At 45.0% G+C, this 22,985-nt stretch overlaps 2 protein-coding genes and 2 non-coding genes across 4 annotated transcripts; all 4 read left to right on the top strand.

Moving 5' to 3' along the window:
* The first annotated feature begins 8,791 nt into the window (after positions 1-8,791).
* LOC139551740 (large ribosomal subunit protein eL37-like) lies at positions 8,792-17,691 on the top strand. The gene is made up of 4 exons (XM_071363049.1): positions 8,792-9,134; positions 9,834-9,969; positions 14,942-15,026; positions 17,580-17,691. Exons 1-4 carry the CDS (start codon positions 9,132-9,134, stop codon positions 17,647-17,649), a joined length of 294 nt encoding a protein of 97 aa, XP_071219150.1. The 5' UTR covers positions 8,792-9,131; the 3' UTR covers positions 17,650-17,691.
* LOC139552919 (small nucleolar RNA SNORD72) lies at positions 9,682-9,760 on the top strand. The gene has a single exon (XR_011670578.1). It is a non-coding gene; the product is annotated as a small nucleolar RNA SNORD72 (small nucleolar RNA).
* LOC139552920 (small nucleolar RNA SNORD72) lies at positions 10,846-10,924 on the top strand. The gene has a single exon (XR_011670579.1). It is a non-coding gene; the product is annotated as a small nucleolar RNA SNORD72 (small nucleolar RNA).
* A 3,333-nt stretch (positions 17,692-21,024) lies between the features above and the next one.
* Positions 21,025-22,172, top strand: LOC139551743 (permeability factor 2-like). The gene is made up of 4 exons (XM_071363053.1): positions 21,025-21,131; positions 21,371-21,488; positions 21,566-21,643; positions 21,742-22,172. Exons 1-4 carry the CDS (start codon positions 21,065-21,067, stop codon positions 21,827-21,829), a joined length of 351 nt encoding a protein of 116 aa, XP_071219154.1. The 5' UTR covers positions 21,025-21,064; the 3' UTR covers positions 21,830-22,172.
* Positions 22,173-22,985: the final 813 nt, after the last annotated feature.

The following is a 22,985-nucleotide window of genomic DNA, read 5'->3' as shown; positions in this document are numbered from 1 at the left end:
TCCGGAGCCTCCAGAGACGATCCCCAGTCCGGAGCCTCCGGCGATGATCCCAAGTCCGGAGCCTCCGGCGTCGATCCCCACTCCGGAGCCTCCAGCGACGATCCCCAGTCCGGAGCCTCCAGCGACGATCCATGGCACGAAGCCTCCAGTGATGATCCATGGCACGAAACCTCCAGTGATGATCCATGGCACGAAGCCTCCAGTGATGATCCATGGCACGAAGCCTCCTGTGATGATCCATGGTAAGAAGCCTCCAATGATGATCCATGGCACGAAACCTCCAGTGATGATCCATGGCACGAAGCCTCCAGTGATGATCCATGGTAAGAAGCCTCCAGTGATGATCCATGGCACGAAGCCTCCAGCGATGATCCATGGCACGAAGCCTCCAGTGATGATCCATGGCAAGAAGCTTCCAGGGATGATCCATGGCACGAAGCCTCCAGTGATGATCCATGGCAAGAAGCCTCCAGTGATGATCCATGGCACGAAGCCTCCAGTGATGATCTATGGCAAGAAGCCTCCAGTGATGATCCATGGCACGAAGCCTCCTGTGTTTCTCTCCATTCCAGTGACTTCCTTCAGTCCGGCGCCTCCAGCGACGATCCCCAGTCCGGAGCCTCCAGAGACGATTCCCAGTCCGGAGCCTCCAGCGACGATCCCCAGTCCGGAGCCTCCAGCGACGATCCATGGCACGAAGCCTCCAGTGATGATCCATGGCACGAAGCCTCCAGTTTTGATCCATGGCACGAAGCCTCCAGTGATGATCCATGGCACGAAGCCTCCAGTGATGATCCATGGCACGAAGCCTCCAGTGATGATCCATGGCACGAAGCCTCCAGCGATGATCCATGGCATGAAGCCTCCAGCGATGATCCATGGCAAGAAGCCTCCAGTGATGATCCATGGCAAGAAGCCTCCAGTGATTATCCATGGCACGAAGCCTCCAGTGATGATCCATGGCAAGAAGCCAGTGATGATCCATGGCACGAAGCCTCCAGTGATGATCTATGGCAAGAAGCCATAGATCGACATAACCTGAAAGGCCGCTCAGCAAGGAAGAAGCCACTGCTCCAAAAACGCCATAAAAAAGCCAGACTACGGTTTGCAACTGCACATGGGGACAAAGATTGTACTTTTTGGAGACATGTCCTCTGGTCTGATGAAACAAAAATAGAACTGTTTGACCATAATATCCATCATTGTGTTGAGGAAAAAGGGGGAGGCTTGCAAGCTGAAGAATACCATCCCACGTGAAGCACAGGGGTGGCAGCATTCACCAGGGGTGGCAGCATTCACCAGGGACTGGTGCACTTCACAAAATATATGGCATCATGAGGCAGGAAAATTATGTGGATATATTGGTAAAATGGCTTAAGGACAACAAAGTCAAGGTATTGGAGTGGCCATCACAAAGCCCTGACCTCAATCCCATAGAAATGTTGTGGGCAGAACTGAAAAAGCATGTGTGAGCAAGGAGGCCTACAAACCTGACTCAGTTACACCAGCTCTGTCAGGAGGAATGGGCCAAAATTCACCCAACTTATTGTGGGAAGCTTGTGGAAGTTTGACCCAAATTAAACAATTTAAAGGCAATGCTACCAAATACTAATTGAGTGTATGTAAACTTCTGACTGGGAATGTGATGAAAGAAATAAAAGCTGAAAGAAATAATTCTCTCTATCTACTATTATTCTGACATTTCTCATTCTTAAAATAAAGTGGTGATCCTAACTGACCTAAGTGTCAGGGTTGTGTGCGGAGAAGTATCGGAGTCAAGCGCAGGACACAGGTGTTGAGTGAAACCACAGTGTTTTACTCAAAATATATGCAGAAGTTCCACAAATGGAAATAATCATAAACACACACGTAATCATCACAACACCTAACGCACAAACAATCACGGACAAAACAGAAATAAAAGCCAGAGGGTTAAATAGGGAACATGATGGGGGAATTGAAACCAGGTGTGTATAAACAGACAAAACAAAACGAAACTGAAAAATAGATCGATGGTGACTAGAAAGCCGGTGACGTCGACCGCCGAACACCACCCGAACAAGGAGAAGGGCCGACTTCGGCGGAAGTCGTGACAGTACCCCTCCCCTGACGCGCAGCTCCAGCAGCGCGACGACACCGGCCTCGGGGACGACCCGGAGGGCGAGGTGCAGGGCGATCCGGGTGGAGACGGTGAAACTCCTGTAACATGGACGGATCTAGAATGTCCTCCACCGGTACCCAGCATCTCCCCTCCGGACCGTACCCCTCCCACTCCACGAGGTACTGAAGGCCCCTCGCCCGACGTCTAGAATCCATGATGGCCCTTACGATATACGCCGGGACCCCCTCGATGTCAAGAGGGGGCGGAGGGACCTCCAGCACCTCAGACTGCTGGAGCGGACCAGCCACCACCGGCCTGAGGAGAGACACATGGAACGAGGGATTAATACGGTAATCAGGGGGGAGTTGTAACCTATAACAACCCTCGTTCAGTCTCCTCAGGACTTTGAATGGCCCCACAAACCGCGGACCCAGCTTCCGGCAGGGCAGGTGAAGGGGTAGGTTTCGGGTCGAGAGCCAGACCCGATCCCCCGGTGCATACACCGGGGCCTCACTGCGGTGGCGGTCGGCACTCGCCTTTTGTCTCCTGATGGCCCGCTGTAACCGCACATGGGCAGCGTTCCAAGTCTCCTCTGAGTGCCGAAACCATTCATCCACCGCAGGAGCCTCAATCTGGCTCTGATGCCATGGTGCCAGGACCGGCTGGTAACCTAGCACACACTGAAATGGTGATAGGTTGGTAGAGGAGTGGCGGAGGGAGTTTTGGGCCATCTACGCCCAGGGGATGTAAGCTGCCCACTCCCCCGGCCGGTCCTGGCAATAGGACCTCAGAAACCTACCCACATCCTGGTTGACTCTTTCCACCTGCCCGTTGCTCTCGGGGTGGAAACCTGAGGTAAGGCTGACCGAGATCCCCAGGCGTTCCATAAACGCCCTCCAGACTCTAGACGTAAATTGGGGACCCCGATCAGAAACTATATCCTCAGGCACCCCGTAGTGCCGGAATACGTGGGTGAACAGAGCCTCCGCAGTTTGTAGAGCCGTAGGGAGACCGGGCAAAGGAAGGAGACGGCAGGACTTAGAAAACCGATCCACAACTACCAGGATCGTGGTTTTACCCTGCGACGGGGGAAGATCCGTCACAAAATCGACCGATAGGTGTGACCACGGTCGTTGTGGAACGGGAAGGGGTTGTAATTTCCCTCTGGGCAGATGTCTAGGTGCCTTGCACTGTGCACATACCGAACAGGAGGAAACATAAACCCTCACGTCCTTAGCTAAAGTGGGCCACCAGTACTTCCCAGCAAGGCAGCGCACCGTCCGACCGATACCAGGATGACCAGAGGAGGGTGACGTATGAGCCCAACAGATCAAACGATCGCGGACATCAAACGGAACGTACATACGCCCAGCTGGACAGTCAGGTGGAATGGGCTCTGAACGTGACGCCCGTTCGATGTCCGCGTCCACCTCCCATACCACCGGTGCCACCAGGCGAGAAGCTGGAATTATGGGAGTGGGATCTGAGGACCTCTCCTCTGTATCATACAGCCGGGACAGTGCGTCTGCCTTAACGTTCTGGGAACCTGGTTTGTAGGAAAGGGTGAAATCAAAACGGGTGAAAAACATGGCCCACCTTGCCTGGCGAGGGTTCATTCTCCTCGCCGCCCGGATGTACTCCAGATTGCGGTGGTCAGTCCAAATGAGAAAAGGGTGTCTAGCCCCCTCAAGCCAATGTCTCCACGCTTTCAGAGCCATGACAACAGCCAGCAACTCCCGGTTCCCCACATCATAGTTTCGCTCCGCCGGGCTGAGCTTCTTCGAAAAGAACGCACAGGGGCGGAGTTTTAGTGGCGTACCCGAGCTCTGAGACAGCACAGCCCCTATCCCTGCCTCGGACGCGTCCACCTCGACTATGAATGCTAAGGAAGGATCAGGATGAGCCAGCACGGGAGCTGAGGTAAACAGAGCCTTCAGGTGACCAAACGCCCGGTCCGCCCCAGCTGTCCACTGCAGTCGCACCGGTCCTCCCTTCAGCAGTGAGGTAATGGGAGCCGCTACCTGACCAAAACCCCGGATAAATCTCCGGTAGTAGTTGGCAAACCCTAAAAACCGCTGCACTTCCTTTACCGTGGTTGGAGTTGGCCAATTACGCACGGCCGACATGCGGTCATTCTCCATCTCTACCCCTGACGCTGAAAAGCGGTACCCTAGGAAGGAGATGGACTGTTGGAAGAACAGACATTTCTCCGCCTTGACGTACAGGTCATGCTCCAACAGTCGACCAAGCACCCTGCGCACTAGGGACACATGCTCGGCGCGTGTAGCGGAGTATATTAGAATGTCATCTATATACACCACTACACCCTGCCCGTGCAGGTCCCTGAAGATCTCATCCACAAAGGATTGGAAGACTGATGGAGCATTCATTAACCCGTACGGCATGACTCGGTACTCATAATGCCCAGAAGTGGTGCTAAATGCTGTCTTCCACTCATCTCCCCCCTTGATACGCACCAGGTTGTAAGCGCTCCTGAGGTCCAATTTTGTGAAGAAGCGAGCCCCGTGTAATGACTCGGTCATACTGGCTATAAGTGGTAGCGGGTAACTGTATTTTACCGTGATCTTATTTAATCCGCGATAATCAATACACGGGCGCAAACCTCCATCCTTCTTCTTCACAAAAAAGAAACTCGAGGAGACAGGTGAGATGGAAGGCCGAATGTATCCCTGTCCCAGAGATTCGGTGACATATGTCTCCATAGCCACCGTCTCCTCCTGTGACAGAGGATACACGTGACTCCTGGGAAGTTTAGCGTCTACCAAGAGATCTATCGCACAATCCCCCGGTCGATGGGGTGGTAATTGAGTCGCCTTCTTTTTACAGAAGGCGAGTGCCAAATCGGCATATTCGGGAGGAATGTGCATGGTGGAAACCGGGTTTGGACTTTCCACCGTAGTGGCACCTAAGGAAACACCTACACACCTCCCTGAACACTGACAGGACCATCCCTTGAGAGCCCTCTGTTGCCACGAAATAATCGGATCATGAGAGGCCAACCAGGGAAGACCCAACACAACAGGAAACGCAGGAGAGTCGATCAGGAAGAGACTAATTCTCTCCTCGTGATCCCCCTGCGTTCTCATAGCGATGGGCGCTGTGACCTCCCCAACCAGCCCCGACCCCAAAGGACGACTATCTAAGGCATGTACAGGGAAGGGAACATCAACAGGAATAATAGGAATCCCTAAGCTATGAGCCAAAGAGCGGTCAATAAAGTTCCCAGCTGCGCCTGAATCTACTAGCGCCTTATGCTGGGGATGCGGGGAAAACTCAGGAAATTCTATAGGTAACCACATGAGGGCAACAGAAGGCTCTGGGTGAGTTCTGTGCCTACTCACCTGAGACGACCCACCAGCCTGCTACCTCGACTTCCAGGAGAAACACCCCAGCACCGGACAGCAGTGTGCCCTCTGCGTCCACAGCTGGTACATGGAGTGGTTCCCCCTCCGGTCTCCCTCCTATCAGCCCCTCCCAACTCCATAGGGGTTGGATCCAAGGAGCTGGGTAATGGAATGGGCGGACCCCGATCTAGACGCCCGCGGGAGGCCAACAGGTTATCCAGCCGGATAGATAAATCCACCAGCTGGTCCAGGTTGAGAGTGGTGTCCCTGCAGGCTAGCTCCCTACGAACGTCTTCTCGTAGACTACACCTGTAATGATCGATCAGGGCCCGCTCATTCCATCCCGCACCAGCGGCCAGAGTACGGAAGTCCAGGGCGAATTCTTGAGCGCTCCTCATCCCCTGTCTTAGATGGAATAATCGCTCTCCCGCCGCTCTCCCTTCAGGTGGATGATCAAAGACTGCCCGGAAGCGGCGAGAGAAGTCATCATAGTTATCCCGGGTAGATCCTTCTCTTCCCCAGATGGCGTTGGCCCACTCCAGGGTTTTACCAGTCAGACAGGAGATGAGGGCGCCCACCCTCTCGTGTCCCGAAGGGGACGGATGAACAGAGGCCAGGTAGAGCTCCAGCTGTAGGAGAAACCCCTGGCACCCGGCTGCTGTTCCGTCGTATGCTCCTGGGAGCGAGAGCCGAATCCCACTGGGTCCATACGATGGAGGGATGGACGGTGGTGTAGGTAGAGGTGCGGGTGGAGGTGCTGGGGTATGATTTACTGGGAGACCTCCTCTCTCCCATCTGTCCATTGTTTGCAGCACGCGATCCATGGCTGTCCCTAAACTATGCAACATGTTCGCGTGCTGCTGAACCTGCTCTCCTACTGGGAGAGAAGGGCTGGCGGCGCCTGCTGACTCCATTTGAAGATGGTCCGTGATTCTGTCAGGGTTGTGTGCGGAGAAGTATCGGAGTCAAGCGCAGGACACAGGTGTTGAGTGAAACCACAGTGTTTTACTCAAAATATATGCAGAAGTTCCACAAATGGAAATAATCATAAACACACACGTAGTCATCACAACACCTAACGCACAAACAATCACGGACAAAACAGAAATGAAAGCCAGAGGGTTAAATAGGGAACATGATAGGGGAATTGAAACCAAGTGTGTATAAACAGACAAAACAAAACGAAACTGAAAAATAGATCGATGGTGACTAGAAAGCCGGTGACGTCGACCGCCGAACACCACCCGAACAAGGAGAAGGGCCGACTTCGGCGGAAGTCGTGACACTAAGACAGGGAATTTTTACTAGGATTAAATGTTGTGAAAAACCGAGTTTAAATGTGGTGTATGTAAACTAGCGACTTCAACTGTAAATATGTGGTGTGTGTGTATAAACAGTGTCACTAAAATACAATGTACAGTAGTAGAAATATTAGAATGAACTGTTGGTGATACAGTATTTAAATACACAGTGTAAAACGGGCCCACTGGGCACATATTGGTTGAATCAACGTTGTTTTCACATCATTTCAATGAAGTTGCGTTGAACCAATGTGGAATAGATGTTGAATTGATGTCTGTACCCAGTGGGGGAAGTGTCCAGGGGTTCAATCAAATCATTTCTGGGTAACAGTTAAGTAACTTACTGCAATAGTTTTCCATTAAAATGGTCAAAAAGCAACAAAAATAGCTTTCTCAAGCAATAATTTTGCTAGGACTGTCTGGGAGTGGTCTGAGTGAGGGACCTAATTGGAGGGACCTAATGGGAGGGATATGTAACCTGAAAACTAGATGTTATTGGCAGAGAGGTTTGGAACTCTCTGTTATTGGTCTATTAAACTATACCGCCTGGTGATGTCACCAGGCAAACCAAAAGTCCACCCATGCAAAGCCTCCTGATTAGAAGGTCCTGTGTAAATTGTATTTTCAACCAGCAACTATCAGGAAATAACACTGATAAAAAAATCACACTTTTACAATGTTTCATTAGCTGTTGTACAATACAAAACAGAAAAACAGAATTTTGACTTCACTGGGCCTTCCAGGATACATGTTTATTCTGTTTATTCTCTGGGGAACATAATGTCAAATAGGGGTGCTTATATGTGCCCTTTTTTACTGCAAGTACAAGTGTGAAATGGAAATGTGTTTTTTGCAAATCCCAACTCACCCTGAGAGTGTGGTCAGTCATTATTGACGGCAACCCTGGAACAATTAGGGGTAAGTGCCTTGCTAGGGTACGTCAGCGGATTTTACACCAAGATGGCTCAGGGATTTGAACCAGTGACCTTTTTGATTACTGGCGTAACGCTCTTAACCACTAGACTACCTGTGGCCCTTCATATGTATACAATGTATAAAAGTTAGAAATATATTTTTTTAAATTGCGAATGAAAAACTTGAATAGACGAAATAAAGTCAACTCATAGTCCACATCACATCCTCATCCTCAGTGAGTCCATCTCAATTTGTCTAAAGTGGATTCCTGTCCTTGTCCTCACACCTTCCTCTTTACAAATCTGGGAATAGCAATATGTCGGCTACCAAGCAGGAACGAGCTTAAACTGCACAGTTATTTAATGAAGTTGGTTTCAGATGAAAGAAAACAGACAGGAGATGAAGCTGCTTTAGATCATTGTCCCTTAGCCACCAGCAGCTGAATGTTAACATCTTGTGGCTAAAAATAATATTACACTCAAAAGCAATGCATTTACACAGGCAGCCCAAATCTGATCTTTTTCCACTAATTGGTCTTTTGACCAATCACATCAGATATTTTCACATCAGACCTTTTCAGAGCTGATCTGATTGGTCAAAAGACCAGTTAATGACAAAAAGATCAGAATTGTGCTGCCTCTGTAAATGCAGCCAATGTAGCAGATGATAATAGTATGACTGGGCTCCCGAGTGGCGCAGCGGTCTAAGGCACTGCATCTCAGTGCTAGAGGTGTCACTACAGATACCCTGGTTTGAATCCAGGCTGTATCACAACAGGCAGTGATTGGGAGTCCCATAGGGCGGCACACAATTGGTCCAGTGTTGTCTGGGTTTTTCCGGTGTAGGCCATCATTGTAAATAAGAATTTGTTCTTGACTGACTTGCCTAGTTAAATAAAAAAATATGACTGATTGACACATTGAAATTGATTGTCTTGGATGCAACTCTACCTGTGTAAAGTCTTTGAAAGCATATTTTTGATGGTGTTCATGTGGTGGGCCTAGGCCTTGTATAGACTCATTGAAACGTTGTGAATGCATTATCTTGATAGGCTAAGGAAGAAACCGGTGCATTCATATCCATTTCAGAAGCAAGCTATGGAAGTAGCCAAGATAGAATACTTTTCAATTATATCCTTCCATTCTTTGGAGTAATCACTGATCCAACATGATTTGATGGGTGAAGGCAGAGAAGGAATTATGCATTTTAAAGTATTCAAACAGGCCCTGCCAGTCATAAATAAAACAACAGTTAGTCGTTTTTTTTGTACATAAATGAATGTTTACACCCTTAGTTGGTAGCGGGCTACTTAGTAGGCTACTCATGGAGTGAAATGCTTGTCCTAATTAAAGGGGATTATTTTACTGTTACACCGGAACAACCTCGGTTCTGATTTACCGCAACACCAAGGCCTTTTCCGGTCTCTTTCCACCCACCCACAGTAAGAAAATGGTGAGTGAAAAAATTTGTCAGAGATGGATCTTACAACATCTATTTATTTATAATTTTATTTTTTAAGAAATCGTAGTGGTTTACGACTTATAATCAATGATAATGGGTTCTCACTGATATTGTTTTTGGTGAAACGTTAGATGGTGTAGAAAAGCCGGTAAACAACTTGGCTAACTAACGTTCGTTAACTAACGTTATCTAGCAATGGAGGCATTGGTCTGTTGTGTATGTTTTGGGGTTAGCTAGCTAGTTTGCTCAAGGTAAATAAGCCACTCTACAAACTACAACATCCTCGCTTTTCTTTGTGTAGCTAATTCCCTCCAATTAACTAGGTATGAGTTGTTTTGGTGAAATGTTGCTAGTTGGAAGTGTTAGTCTATTATGCCACTTGTCTAGCTAGCTAACTAGCTAACGTTACCGCTAGCTAGCTAGCGAAGTTACCAGGAAGTTGGATAGAAACGTTAGTAGTGCAGCTTAATTACCTAAACATGCAATCAGATGTATAACAAATAACTCATTCTCTCCTATGAATTATCCATGGGCCGTTGTCTTGTCAATGATGTTTTCAATACAAATGTCTGAACATATGAATTTCAGTGATTATTACTTATTGACTGAGACAAGATCCCAACCTCTCCATGCATTCAAACCGAATGACAACGATCTATTTGGCTAAATTTTGGTCCTTGTGTGTTTCAGACGAAGGGGACATCGTCCTTCGGAAAGCGGCGTAATAAGACTCATGCTCTATGCCGTCGCTGCGGTTCCAAGGCTTACCATCTGCAGAAGTCGTCCTGCGGGAAGTGTGGCTACCCCGAGAAGCGCAAGAGAAGTTGTAAGTGCCCATGCCATTCTTTGAGATCGATAATTCAGTTTATCCATTAATTGAAACTGCTGTATTGTAGTGATGGGATGTTCGGTACTTTTTACTTGACTCCAGATCTTTTCAACTCGTTCAGGCAAAAGAACAAATCTTTCAACTCATTTCGTTCATTTGATTCAGTAATGCCCAGAGCACGCAGGACCCCTAACTGCTAACAATGAACTAAAAACTGGAAAGAATCAGGATTCTACACACCTCTCGTTCTCCATAGGGGCTTATTGTAGCTGTCATTTGTGACTGAGACTTATAAAACTGTGCTTTGAGGCTACTAATACAAATACGATTATTTATTGATAGCTTTGAAACAAGGTCTAGTTGTGTCCGGCGGAAGGCCGTCGGCTTGACAGGGAGATTAGCACAATATCGTTTGCGAACTGCAGCAACCCCCCATGATTAATTCTCATGTTCAAGTGTTGAGCAGAGGCATGTTCTGGTTTTTACAAAGCTGTGTCATCTAGCACTCAATAATCAATCAATAGCATTCATTCTTTCACCATGCAATCAATTATCAGTTCTAAACATGCGTTTTTCTTTATACATGATCTATTTTTCCATGAGCACACGATACAGTTTGTCTCCTGAGCCGGAGAGGCGAGTATTAGTCGTGTCAGTAAAGTCGTTCAAAGATAATTCATGGTTTACGAACGGCACATCGCTACTATATTATCACCAAGATGTCACAGACCTGTGGGTATTCTGTCTCAATATTGAATACTGAGGTTTGTCGCTGCCTTGTCTTTCACTTTGTTTGCTTTACTGCTTGCCTTGGTGACTTGTTTTTGATTGTTTGACAGTGCAGCATGAGTCAGTTCGTGTTTATCACCCAGTGTCTTGTCAATGATGTTTTCAATACAAATGTCTGAACATATGAATTTCAGTGATTCTTACTTTGTGACTGAGACAAGACCCCCAACTCTCCATGCATGCACATTGGATGACAAATTAGGCAAAGATTTTTTTTTGTCCCCACATCTGTTGTCCCAGGGTTTGTATCATAGTGGCTTGTGCTATCTGGGTGATTCGAACATAACAAAATCAATGGAGGCTGCATGCCGTGACAAAAATACTCCTGAATGCATCATTTTGGGAATTTGATTCTCCCGACTGTCTGGCTATTATTTCGATGAATTGTTAATTTTCAAAGATCTTGTTATATATATATACACTGCTCAAAAAAATAAAGGGAACACTAAAATAACACATCCTAGATCTGAATGAATAAACTATTCTTATTAAATACTTTTTTCTTTACATAGTTGGATGTGCTGACAACAAAATCACACAAATTATCAATGGAAATCAAATTTATCAACCCATGAAGGTCTGGATTTGGAGTCACACTCAAAATAAAGTGGAAAACCACACTACAGGCTGATCCAACTTTGATGTAATGTCCTTAAAACAAGTCAAAATGAGGCTCAGTAGTGTGTGTGGCCTCCACGTGCCTGTATGACCTCCCTACAACGCCTGGGCATGCTCCTGATGAGGAGGCGAATGGTCTCCTGAGGGATCTCCTCCCAGACCTGGACTAAAGCATCCGCCAACTCCTGGACAGTCTGTGGTGCAACGTGGCGTTGGTGGATGGAGCGGGACATGATGTCCCAGATGTGCTCAATTGGATTCAGGTCTGGGGAACGGGCGGGCCAGTCCATAGCATCAATGCCTTCCTCTTGCAGGAACTGCTGACACACTCCAGCCACATGAGGTCTAGCATTGTCTTGCATTAGGAGGAACCCAGGGCCAACCGCACCAGCATATGGTCTCACAAGGGGTCTGAGGATCTCATCTCGGTAACTAATGGCAGTCAGGCTACCTCTGGCGAGCCCATGGAGGGCTGTGCGGCCCCCCCAAAGAAATGCCACCCCACACCATGACTGACCCACCGCCAAACTGGTCATGCTGGAGGATGTTGTAGGCAGCAGAACGTTCTCCACGGCGTCTCCAGACTTTCACGTCTGTCACATGTGCTCAGTGTGAACCTGCTTTCATCTGTGAAGAGCACAGGGCGCCAGTGGCGAATTTGCCACTCTTGGTGTTCTCTGGCAAATGCCAAACGTTCTGCACGGTGTTGGGCTGTAAGCACAACCCCCACCTGTGGACGTCGGGCCCTCAAACCACCCTCATGGAGTCTGTTTCTGACCGTTTGAGCAGGCACATGCGCATTTGTGGCCTGCTGGAGGTCATTTTGCAGGGCTCTGGCAGTGCTCCTTCTTGCACAAAGGCGGAGGTAGTGGTCCTGTTGCTGGGTTGTTGCCCTCCTACGGCCTCCTCCACGTCTCCTGATGTACTGGCCTGTCTCCTGGTAGCGCCTCCATGCTTTGGACACTACGCTGACAGACACAGCAAACCTTCTTGCCACAGCTCGCATTGATGTGCCATCCTGGGTGAGCTGCACTACCTGAGCCACTTGTGTGGGTTGTAGACTCCGTCTCATGCTACCACTAGAGTGAGAGCACCGCCAGCATTCAAAAGTGACCAAAACATCAGCCAGGAAGCATAGGAACTGAGAAGTGGTCTGTGGTCACCACCTGCAGAACCATTCCTTTATTGGGGGTGTCTTGCTAATTGCCTATAATTTCCACCTTTTGTCTATTCCATTTACACAACAGCATGTGAAATTTATTGTCAATCAGTGTTGCTTCCTAAGTGGACAGTTTGATTTCACAGAAGTGTGATTGACTTGGAGTTACATTGTGTTGTTTAAGTGTTCCCTTTAATTTTTTGGGGCAGTGTATATGTATGTTAGTGCACACAAGACATCTGTCTGATTCACACCTGTCTGAGTGGACTATTCCGTTGCGAAGGCGGCACACCAGTAGTACATATACTGTTCATTTCCATAATTTCTTATCTACAATGTTTTAGTTATGGTAACTTCTGTTAATGCATTCACTATATTATTATTAGTTTTACCATTGTCATTGTAGGAGTGGATATGTTGTTTGCAGAGCGCACAACCTAGTCTACTCTTGTGAGGAACACGTTTTGGTTGATTTCATTCCATTTACGAGTTGTCAATTTGTTCATTGTCTTTTGTTTTGGAGCACTCCTGTCAATCTTGAGTAAGGACACGCACCTGATTACGCATAGAACTAGGCCTAGGCTATCTGACCTGCGCGCAAATGTAGGCTTATAAATGTTGCCATTTGGTAGGGCTGACCCCAATTGGTCGATTGTTTGGTCATTAGGCTGTTGGTCGGCCAATGTTTTTTTTTCCAGAGGCTGGAGGGTGTGATGCAAAAGCGAAGCCTCCATAGGCAAGCAGAGGCCATATTGAGCTCTTGTACCACATAGCCATGCTCCTCCCAGATGTTCCCCTTTCTCATTGTCTGAGTGGACACATTATTTGAAGAGTGCACAACCTATGCTGCAATGCAATAAGTTTTGGTTTATTTCATTCCATTTATGAATTTTGTCAATTTAGCCATTGTCTTTTGTTTGGAGCCTGTTAAGGACGAGCACTCAGAAGTAGGCTTATAGGCTACCTGGTCTGCGTGCAAATGCAGGCATATAACTGTGCACATTTGGGGGATCTGTAGGTAATTCTAATTGGCTTAACGCAACACCACTAATGGCCTGGAGAGCTTCTCAAAGTAATGTTTTCTTCACCGCAAACAAAGAAATTGAGAATGACAATAGTTCCTCAATATATTTGAAAAATCTTTCCAGCTTACCACTCTGCGTGAAATCGAAAAATGTCATGCTCTGATCCAGTGGAAACGTCATACTTCTTATCAATGCTGGACTTGGACAGAAATAGGTTCCGGTACTCATTTTGAGTACCGGTGCAAGAGCTCCACAATACTTTTGAGCTAATATTCAATATGAGGAACAGGAGCTCAAGCAGTAGAACATTTGAGGTGCCGGTACTCAGCTCCTGCCCTAGTCAGCACTGCTTCTTATCCCTTGTGTAAATAGCCTGAAACTCTGAGGGCCCAGAATATTTTATACAGTGTTGAAAGTTCGCTAGTGCAAGCTTTGGGCTGGACCCAACTTAATAGTTAAACTCAGCAAAAAAAAGAAACGTCCTCACTGTCAACTGTGTTTATTTTCAGAAAACTTAACATGTGTAAATATTTGTATGAACATACGATTCAACAACTGAGACATAAACTGAGCAAGTTCCACAGACATGTGGAAATCAAAAGTAACAGTCAGTTTGTAGTGTGGCCACTTGTGGAGGTCTCCAATTTTTTTTATGAGGTCTTGGCCGATTTCTTTAGATTTTCTCATGATGTCAAGCAAAGATGCACTGAGTTTGAAGGTAGGCCTTGAAATACATCCACAGGTACACCTCCAATTGACTCAAATTATGTCAATTAGCCAATCAGAAGTTTCTAAAGCCATGACATAATTTTCTAGAATTTTCCAAGCTGTTTAAAGGCACAGTCAACTTAGTGTATATAAACTTCTGACCCACTGGAATTGTGATACAGTAAATTGTAAGTGAAATAATCTGTCCATATACAAATGTTGGAAAAATTAATGCACAAAGTAGATGTCCTAACCGACTTGCCAAAACTATAGTTTGTTAACAAGAAATTTGTGGAGTGGTTGAAAACCTAGTTTTAATGACTCCAACCTAAGTGTATGTAAACTTCCGACTTCAACTGTACATATGCAGTCCAAAAAAAGAAAAATGACTCGTGGCAGGCTAGGAGAATTAGGTCAAGATTGGGAAAAGAGTTAGGGTTTACTAAAATGCTATAATTGTCCCTTACGAGACTAACACGTATAGCTAAAACCAGGCCTGCCCTGAAGTCTTGGCTTCCACTAATTCAATGGTGCTCTATTGTCAAGGATCTGCAAATTAAGTGAAGGATATTTTTGGAATGTTCGCTGATGATAGCCATTGATCCTGCTTTGTGATATTTCTTTCTGCAGTTTCCCTTTGTGTGTATTGACCTGTCGTCTCTTTCTGTAGACAACTGGAGCGCTAAGGCCAAGAGGAGGAGCACCACTGGGACCGGTCGCCTGAGACATCTGAGGGTTGTCTACCGCAGATTCAGGTGAGCACAGTGTAAAGCCAAGGTATACAGTCCTGCTGATATTTGCCATTGAAAAGCCAGGGTTGTCTGGTAGGGCACATGGCAAAATGTTTTTTGCCAAGTTCAGGTGGGACGCTCTCCCCTTTTTCAAAGAGTTTTCTCCTGTTTCTTGTCCACTGAAGGTGGCGACCATGGTGCACTCCAGCCAATCGGTAACATTAGTGCAGGGAAAAATGTAAACCTGCAGGATTGTGGGTCTCATGGGCCTGAGTTAATCAAATGTGAAGGACATGCAGGTCATTTTAAAATGAGAGTACATTTGTGGTGGTTGATGCTCTGCTGTAGTGTTGTCACGGTACCAGAATTTTTAACTTCGATACCAGGTTTAGTATCACGATACTCGATACCATGGCAGAAAGAGTTAGCTAGTCACAAAACAACCACTGGGCTTCACATTTTTTTGCGCAATATGTTATCTGGTAGAACAAATAAAATAACAAATAGAACCTCTTCTGTTCTATATTCAATTTCTATCAAAAAAATAAAACACCCTATTGAATAACTTACATTTTCCTTATGCAAAACCAAATCTAGGACTCGGCATACAAAATCATTTTACTGTTATGTCAACTGAATTCAAATGTAATTTGATACACATTTAATTTGTTCATCTATAGATTATGGCTATAGCCATAATATCCGGTTGACCTATGCTTTTTAATTACAGCTAAATAATTGAATGTATTGTTTTTATAAGTTCATTTCTGAAGCTTCTTTATTGCAATAGTCTTCACGCCATAGAAATACAATGGATTTAACACAGCGTACTACGATTCCCAGAGTGCATTTCAACTCTCAGGGTACAATGCTCCACCCAGGGTTGCTGGCTGGCAGTCTAAATATATTGCTGTCATAGTTATGAGTGCAACTCAAATGACTTTTTGGTTATAATTCTATTATAACGCTCACATGAATGTCATGCTGAATATAAAGTGCCTTCGGAAAGTATTCAGACCCCTTGACTTTTCCCACATTTTGTTACATTACAGCCTTTTAAATTGGGTTAAATAAATAAAAAATCCTCAGCAATCTACATACAATACCCAATAATGACTAACTGAAAACAGGTATTTGTATTTTTTAAATACCTTATTTACAAAGGTATTCAGACGTTTTGCTATGATACTCTAAATTGAGCTCGTGCATCCTGTTTCTATTGATAATCCTTGATGTTTCTACAACTTAATTGGAGTCCACCTGTGGTAAATGTAATTAATTACACATGATTTGGAAAGGCACAAACCTGTCTATATAAGGTCCCACAGTTGACTGTGCATGTCAGAGCTAAAACCAAGCCATGAGGTCGAAGGAATTGTCCGTGGAGCTCGAGGAACAGATCTGGGTAAGGGTACCAAAAAATGTCTGCAGCGTTGAGGGTCCCCAAGATCACTAGCCTCCTACATTCTTAAATGGAAGAAGTTTGGAGCAATCGGGGTAGAAGGGCCTTGGTCAGAGAGGTGAGGTGACCAAGAGCCTGATGGTCACTCTGACAGCTCTGGAGTTCCTCTGTGGAGATGGGAGAACCTTCCAGAAGGACAACCATCTCTGCAGCACTCCACCAATCAAGCCTTTGTTAGAGTGGCCAGACGGAAGCCACTCCTCAGTAAAAGGCATGTGACAGCCCACTTGGAGTTTGCCAAAAGGCACCTAAAGGACTCTGACTATTATACTATTTCTGTTTTTTGTCATATGTGTGCTATTTTTGTCATTATGGGGTATTGAGTAGAGGAAAAACTATTTAATATGAGCAAAGTATTCCCAAGTCTTGTCAACAAACTGATGGCGTGGAGGTATGTTTTTGTTAGAAGCCATGCATTTTTCTCTCTCGCTTGCTTCTTAATAAGTAGCTTGCACTTTGTCAGCTGCATGTGCAAGTAGCCTGGCTAGCTTACTACTGCCCCCTTGAGAACATTCAGACAAATTACCAGACAGACTTGATCCTCTCAATCCTTATGACATGCGACACATCTGAAAGAAGTACCGAAAGTAACAAATTCTAGCACCGAACCGTTTTTCATGTTCTCGTATCGAAAAAGTACGGAAGTTTCAGTAGACCGTGCAACACTACTCTGCTATGTGTGAATCACTCTTTGCTCCTGTCTGGTTGTGTAGCCCAATAAGCCACTATCAGCCTGTGCTCCGTTAAAGCTGTTGCTTGGAAATAATGCTTGAGGAAATTAGTTTGACAACAAGTAAATGTCTTAGTAAAAACATATTAATCACTGAACTGAGGCGAGCGTCACTCTGCCATCAGTTGTGACCTAGGTCCCATATAAAACAATTTATTCTGCTATGTCTGCTTATTGCCATCTATTACTTAGTTTGTTCAGTGGTTGTGTACATGCATCCAACAGACTTCCACAGGGCTGGGTACAAATAGCACCACGACCTGGTAAAGAGACTCTTAGTGACTGAATGAAAAGTTGCATAATAGCGTAGGTGAGCAATAAGGTTACTATTTGAGTCTTCTATGTGATGTACAGATGTCTTATTTTCTTTTCTCATCCTTTTCAGGAATGGATTCCGGGAAGGGACCACCCCCAAGCCCAGGCGTGCTGCAGTGGCTGCCTCCAGCTCGTCCTAGACACACTATGGGTTCACGTCAATAAATGTGCTGTTGGTTAAAGTTGTCTTCTCCGTTTCTTCAGTGTTACATTAACCATCCATGAACTCTTTAACAATTCCAAATTGAATCTTGTTATTTATTCTACCTGGATTTTAAATGAAGAGACAAATTAAGTGTTTCTGTCAGGTTTTTAAGTTAGTGCAAGCATTCAGTACCACTGTTTTTGATCAGCTCTTGACATTGCCCAAAACAGCCATAGAAATGGTATGGATGAGACATAATCCCACCCCACAGAATTCTCAAAAGGTTATGTAAAGATGTTTCGGTGGTGCAGTGTACAATCAAGATTGAGATGGCAATAATAGAACAAATATGTATTACTGAATCAAGTGCTCCGTCCGTGGTGTTAGGTTCTGAATAGAGTAAAACTCAAACCAAGTTTATTCACCCACTGGGTCATGCAGCTGCAAAGACAACATACAAGCCCATATATATACCTTCCGACAAGGCATAGTTATCTTCTTGTATGTCTAAGATAGACATTGTTCTCTGTTAGTCCGAAACACTGTAGGTTCATCTTACTGGTATTGTCATGGCCCTGCCTAAATCTAGGACCCTCAAAGGTGTGGAAATGTGTGAGGGCTATAATCGGATGGACTTCGGGGTGGGTCTCTGGCCCCCCCTCCCAGCAATGTCTTCTCTTCATCTGTTGACCTTATCTCGAGTTGAACTCCACATCCCTCATGGTCCTGATTCCTCAGCAACTGGTCTTTCTTATCATGAACTGATACTAGACTGTTGCCCTTTGCCTCCCTCGGGAACATACATATTCAACAATAACATATTTTAACAGATATCAACTTTGTTGTGCATTATACATTTACTCTGACACATCGCGACCCACCATTAACAAGTCCGCGACCGACTTTGGGTCTCGACCCATACTTTAAGAAAAGCTGGACTAGAGGAAAGAAAGCACTCCAAATCTTGACTTGAAAATACCCTTTCCTCTTGTCTGACACAATTCTAAAATCATGAACCTTCAAGGATGGTCTGTGTTATTACCCCTCTGGGAAATTCCCAGGTGTCCCCCTTGGTAATATGGGGGCCCAAAAAATTAATAAAAATAATAATATGGGGACTGAACATCACCCCCAAGTCTGCTGAGAGGGCCCCTAGATCAGTTGTTCTTAAACATGTATGGTAGACAGATGAGAGGGATATACACTGCTCAAAAAAATAAAGGGAACACTTAAACAACACAATGTAACTCTAAGTCAATCACACTTCTATGAAATCAAACTGTCCACTTAGGAAGCAACACTGATTGACAATAAATTTCACATGCTGTTGTGCAAATGGAATAGACAAAAGGTGGAAATTATAGGCAATTAGCAAGACACCCCCAAAAAAGGAGTGATTCTGCAGGTGGTGACCACAGACCACTTCTCAGTTCCTATGCTTCCTGGCTGATGTTTTGGTCACTTTTGAATGCTGGCGGTGCTCTCACTCTAGTGGTAGCATGAGACGGAGTCTACAACCCACACAAGTGGCTCAGGTAGTGCAGTTCATCCAGGATGGCACATCAATGCGAGCTGTGGCAAAAAGGTTTGCTGTGTCTGTCAGCGTAGTGTCCAGAGCATGGAGGCGCTACCAGGAGACAGGCCAGTACATCAGGAGGCCGTAGGAGGGCAACAACCCAGCAGCAGGACCGCTACCTCCGCCTTTGTGCAAGGAGGTGCACTGCCAGAGCCCTGCAAAATGACCTCCAGCAGGCCACAAATGTGCAAGTCCAGGCGTGCTGCAGTGGCTGCCTCCAGCTCATCCTAGACACACTTTGGGTTCACGTCAATAAATGTGCTGTTGGTTAAAGTTGTCTTCTCCATTTCTTCAGTGTTACATTAACCATCCATGAACTCTTTAACAATCTTAGCTGCACATTTGATAAGAGTTGTTGGATTCGGGGGTAAACTTTGAACATTGTTAAACGCAGAAGAATAGTACATACAGTTGAAGTCGGAAGTTTACATACACCTTAGCCAAATACATTTAAACTCAGTTTTTCACAATTCCTGACATTTAATCCTAGTAAAAATTCCCTGTCTTAGGTCAGTTAGGATCACCACTTTATTTTAAGAATGTCAAATGTCATTATAATAGTAGAGATAATGATTTATTTCAGCTTTTATTTCTTTCATCACATTCCCAGTGGGTCAGAAGTTTACATACACTCAATTTGTATTTAGCAGCATTGCCTTTAAATTGTTTAAATTGGGTCAAACATTTCGGGTAGCCTTCCACAAGTTTCCCACAATAAGTTGGGTGAATTTTGGCCCATTTCTCCTGACAGAGCTGGTGTAACTGAGTCAGGTTTGTAGGCCTGACCCTGACTGTTGGGATGGTGTTCTTTGGCTTGCAAGCCTCCCTCTTTTTCCTCCAAACATAACAATGGTCAGTAACAGTTCTATTTTTGTTTCATCAGACCAGATGACATTTCTCCAAAATGTACAATCTTTGTCCCCATGCAAACCGTAGTCTGGCTTTTTTATGGCGGTTTTGGAGCAGTTGCTTCTTCCTTGCTGAGTGGCCTTTCAGGTTATGTCGATATATGACTCGTTTTACTGTGGATATAGATACTTTTGTACCTGTTTCCTCCAGCATCTTCACAAGGTCCTTTGCTGTTGTTCTTGGATTGATTTGCACTTTTCGCACCAAAGTACATTCATCTCTAGGAGACAGAACGCGTCTCCTTCCTGAGCGGTATGACGGCTGCGCGGTCCCATGGTGTTTATACTTGCGTACTATTGTCTTCTGCCTGCCTCCTGTTTCGGTCAATAAACATCTGTGACTCTACCTGTCTGCATCTGGGTCTTATCCTGAGTTCTCTTGACCCCTAACATTCCTTATACATGTAAAGTAATCAATAACTTCTTGTATGGTAACATGAATAAGTATATTTCAAGCTAGAATCCAACAGTGGTTTTCAAACCTCTCCTCTTGGACCCACAGATGTTTCACAATTTTATTGTAGCCCCAGGGATTGATGACAAGTTGAATCACTTGTGCTAGAGCGGGGTAGTTCAAATATATGGGATGGCTGGGAGTCCCTGAGAAGAGGTTTGAAAACCCTTGCTCTATGTAACCATGTTTTGCAGCATTGGGTTGAACATGTTTAGATTTGTTGTTGGCATAAACTGCTTCATCCCCTCTTTCTGACTGCTTCAATCAATGGAAATGAACTGGACAGCCACAGAGCTGACATTATTTTAAAAAAAGGAAATGTTGCTATTTGCTGGGGATTTCCCTGCAGGATGTGGAAGAAAACTGATTGTATAGAGGTCATTAGTTGAGCTTAAAATGGAAAGTGAAACCACTAGCCACTCATAAAAGACATCTGACCTGCTCTCAGCAGCAGCACACACTTCAAACAAACATGAAGACAGCAACTTTCATCCTGCTTTGTGTCACAGTCTTCGGAGCTGGACTTGCTCATTCCCCTGGTAAGTAGCCTTCTTCAATTGTAAGAGGGCTTTTCTATATATCCCATTTTATATGTTAATTTAATACATTCTTACCATTATGTTATTTAATATGTATCATAGGCACATTTTTCAGTGTCGATGTGGATAACTTGATAAGTCAATAGCAGATTCAGATGTTGAAAGCTAGTAATAACAATTACCTTTAGTTTTTGTTGTAATAGCACTATATCTTATCTGCTGTTCCTTCAAATCAATAGGTGGAAGATCTGAGAAATGTCTATGCAGGGGAAAACTACTGCAGTCTGTGATGATAAAGCGCATCCAGAAGTTAGAGGTGTACCCAAATTCTGTATTCTGTGCAAAGACAGAAATGATGTGAGTATTACAAATAATTGTATTTACACTCAAATAGTATGGAAGTGAGACTAAAAATATATATATATTTTTTGTAGTGCCACAATGAAGAATGGTAAGAAAAAATGTCTGAACCCAGAGGCCAAGCTAGGAAAACGATTCCTGATGAGAAAAAGGTTAAACAATTTCCCCATCAAACCTTTCCTCAATGTAACTTCCAATAGACCATTTTTTTCCTAAAGTAAAAGTTCCTTACTTGCATTTCAGACTGGAGGGAGCAACAGAAGCGAAAAGGAGGACTGGGAAGGAAAAACAAAAATAATTATAATCCCAGAGTTGGTACAGAATTAGAAAATAGATGAAAGCCTCACACCTACAAGTGTGTATTGGTCGAGCTGGAGACTGGGAGTGGAGGTGGTTCCTTCCCGGAATACGTTCTGGACACTCATAGTACACAATGTGTCCATGCGTTCCATTCCCATGTAAACAGGAGAACGGCCAAGATGTTGTCACAGAGACTTACCTCAATGGTTCTCACGATTGTTTATGGACATGTGTTTTAAATGTGTTTATGGCAGTGAATGTTTGTGTGAGTTATATCATTACTTTATTTATGTGTCTATGTTTAGCCTCACTTCAGAAAATAATGAAGCACGCTCTTGCTCTGGGGCAATAAATCTGTTACAAATCACCCATATCATAACAGCTGTTGTGTACTTGCATTAATCCTATAGATAGAAAGTTGTATAGTTCTATACTGAACAGCAATATAAATGCAACGTAAAGTCTTGGTACCATGTTTCATGAGCTGAAATAAAAGATTCCCAAATATTTCCAAATGCACAAAAAACGTATTTCTCTCAAATTTTGAGCAAACATTTTTCATCCCTGTTAGTGAGCATTTCTCCTTTTCCATGACAATCCATCCACCTGACAGGTGTGGCATATCAAGAAGCTGATTAAACAGCAGGAAATAGGAAATAACTAAGCACAAACTGTGTGTGGTGGTGATGGAAAACTTAACTCCTAACTTGGGGGAGATTATTTTGTTAACAAGGGAAATCTGTGATTAAACAGCACAATCATTACACAGGTGCACCTTGTGCTGGGAACAATAAAAGGCCACTCTAAAATGAGCAGTTTTGTCACATAACACAATGCCACAGATGTCTCAATTTTGAGGGAGCGTGCAATTGGCATGCTGACTGCAGGAATGGCCACTAGAGCTGTTGCCAGAATATTTTATGTTAATTTCTCTACCATAAGCCGCCTCAAATCATTTTAGAGAATTTGAAAGTACGTCCAACCGGCCTCACAACTGCAGACCACGTGTAACCATGCCAGCCCAGGACCTCCACATCCGGCTTTTTCACCTGCGGGATGGTCTGAGACGAGCCACCCTTACAGCTGATAAAACTGTGGGTTTGCACAACCTAAGAATTTCTGCACCAAACTACCGACTTCAGTGGGCAAATGCTCACCTTCGATGGCCACTTCGTGGATGAATCCCAGTTTCAA

This window comes from Salvelinus alpinus, chromosome 24 (genome assembly GCF_045679555.1).
Source record: "Salvelinus alpinus chromosome 24, SLU_Salpinus.1, whole genome shotgun sequence".
Lineage (NCBI taxonomy): Eukaryota > Metazoa > Chordata > Actinopteri > Salmoniformes > Salmonidae > Salvelinus > Salvelinus alpinus.
This window is presented reverse-complemented; position numbering and strand designations above follow the sequence as displayed.

What these genes read in the sequence shown, in the direction of transcription:
- LOC139551743 (XM_071363053.1), top strand. Translation starts at nt 21,065, where the DNA reads ATGAAGACAGCAACTTTCATCCTGCTTTGTGTCACAGTCTTCGGAGCT. An exon ending in TGTGCAAAGACAGAAATGAT is followed by an intron (nt 21,489 to 21,565) that starts GTGAGTATTACA and finishes TATTTTTTGTAG; the next exon opens with TGCCACAATGAAGAATGGTA. An exon ending in CGATTCCTGATGAGAAAAAG is followed by an intron (nt 21,644 to 21,741) that starts GTTAAACAATTT and finishes TTCAGACTGGAG; the next exon opens with GGAGCAACAGAAGCGAAAAG.
- LOC139551740 (XM_071363049.1), top strand. An exon ending in CGAGAAGCGCAAGAGAAGTT is followed by an intron (nt 9,970 to 14,941) that starts GTAAGTGCCCAT and finishes CTCTTTCTGTAG; the next exon opens with ACAACTGGAGCGCTAAGGCC. An exon ending in GTTGTCTACCGCAGATTCAG is followed by an intron (nt 15,027 to 17,579) that starts GTGAGCACAGTG and finishes CATCCTTTTCAG; the next exon opens with GAATGGATTCCGGGAAGGGA.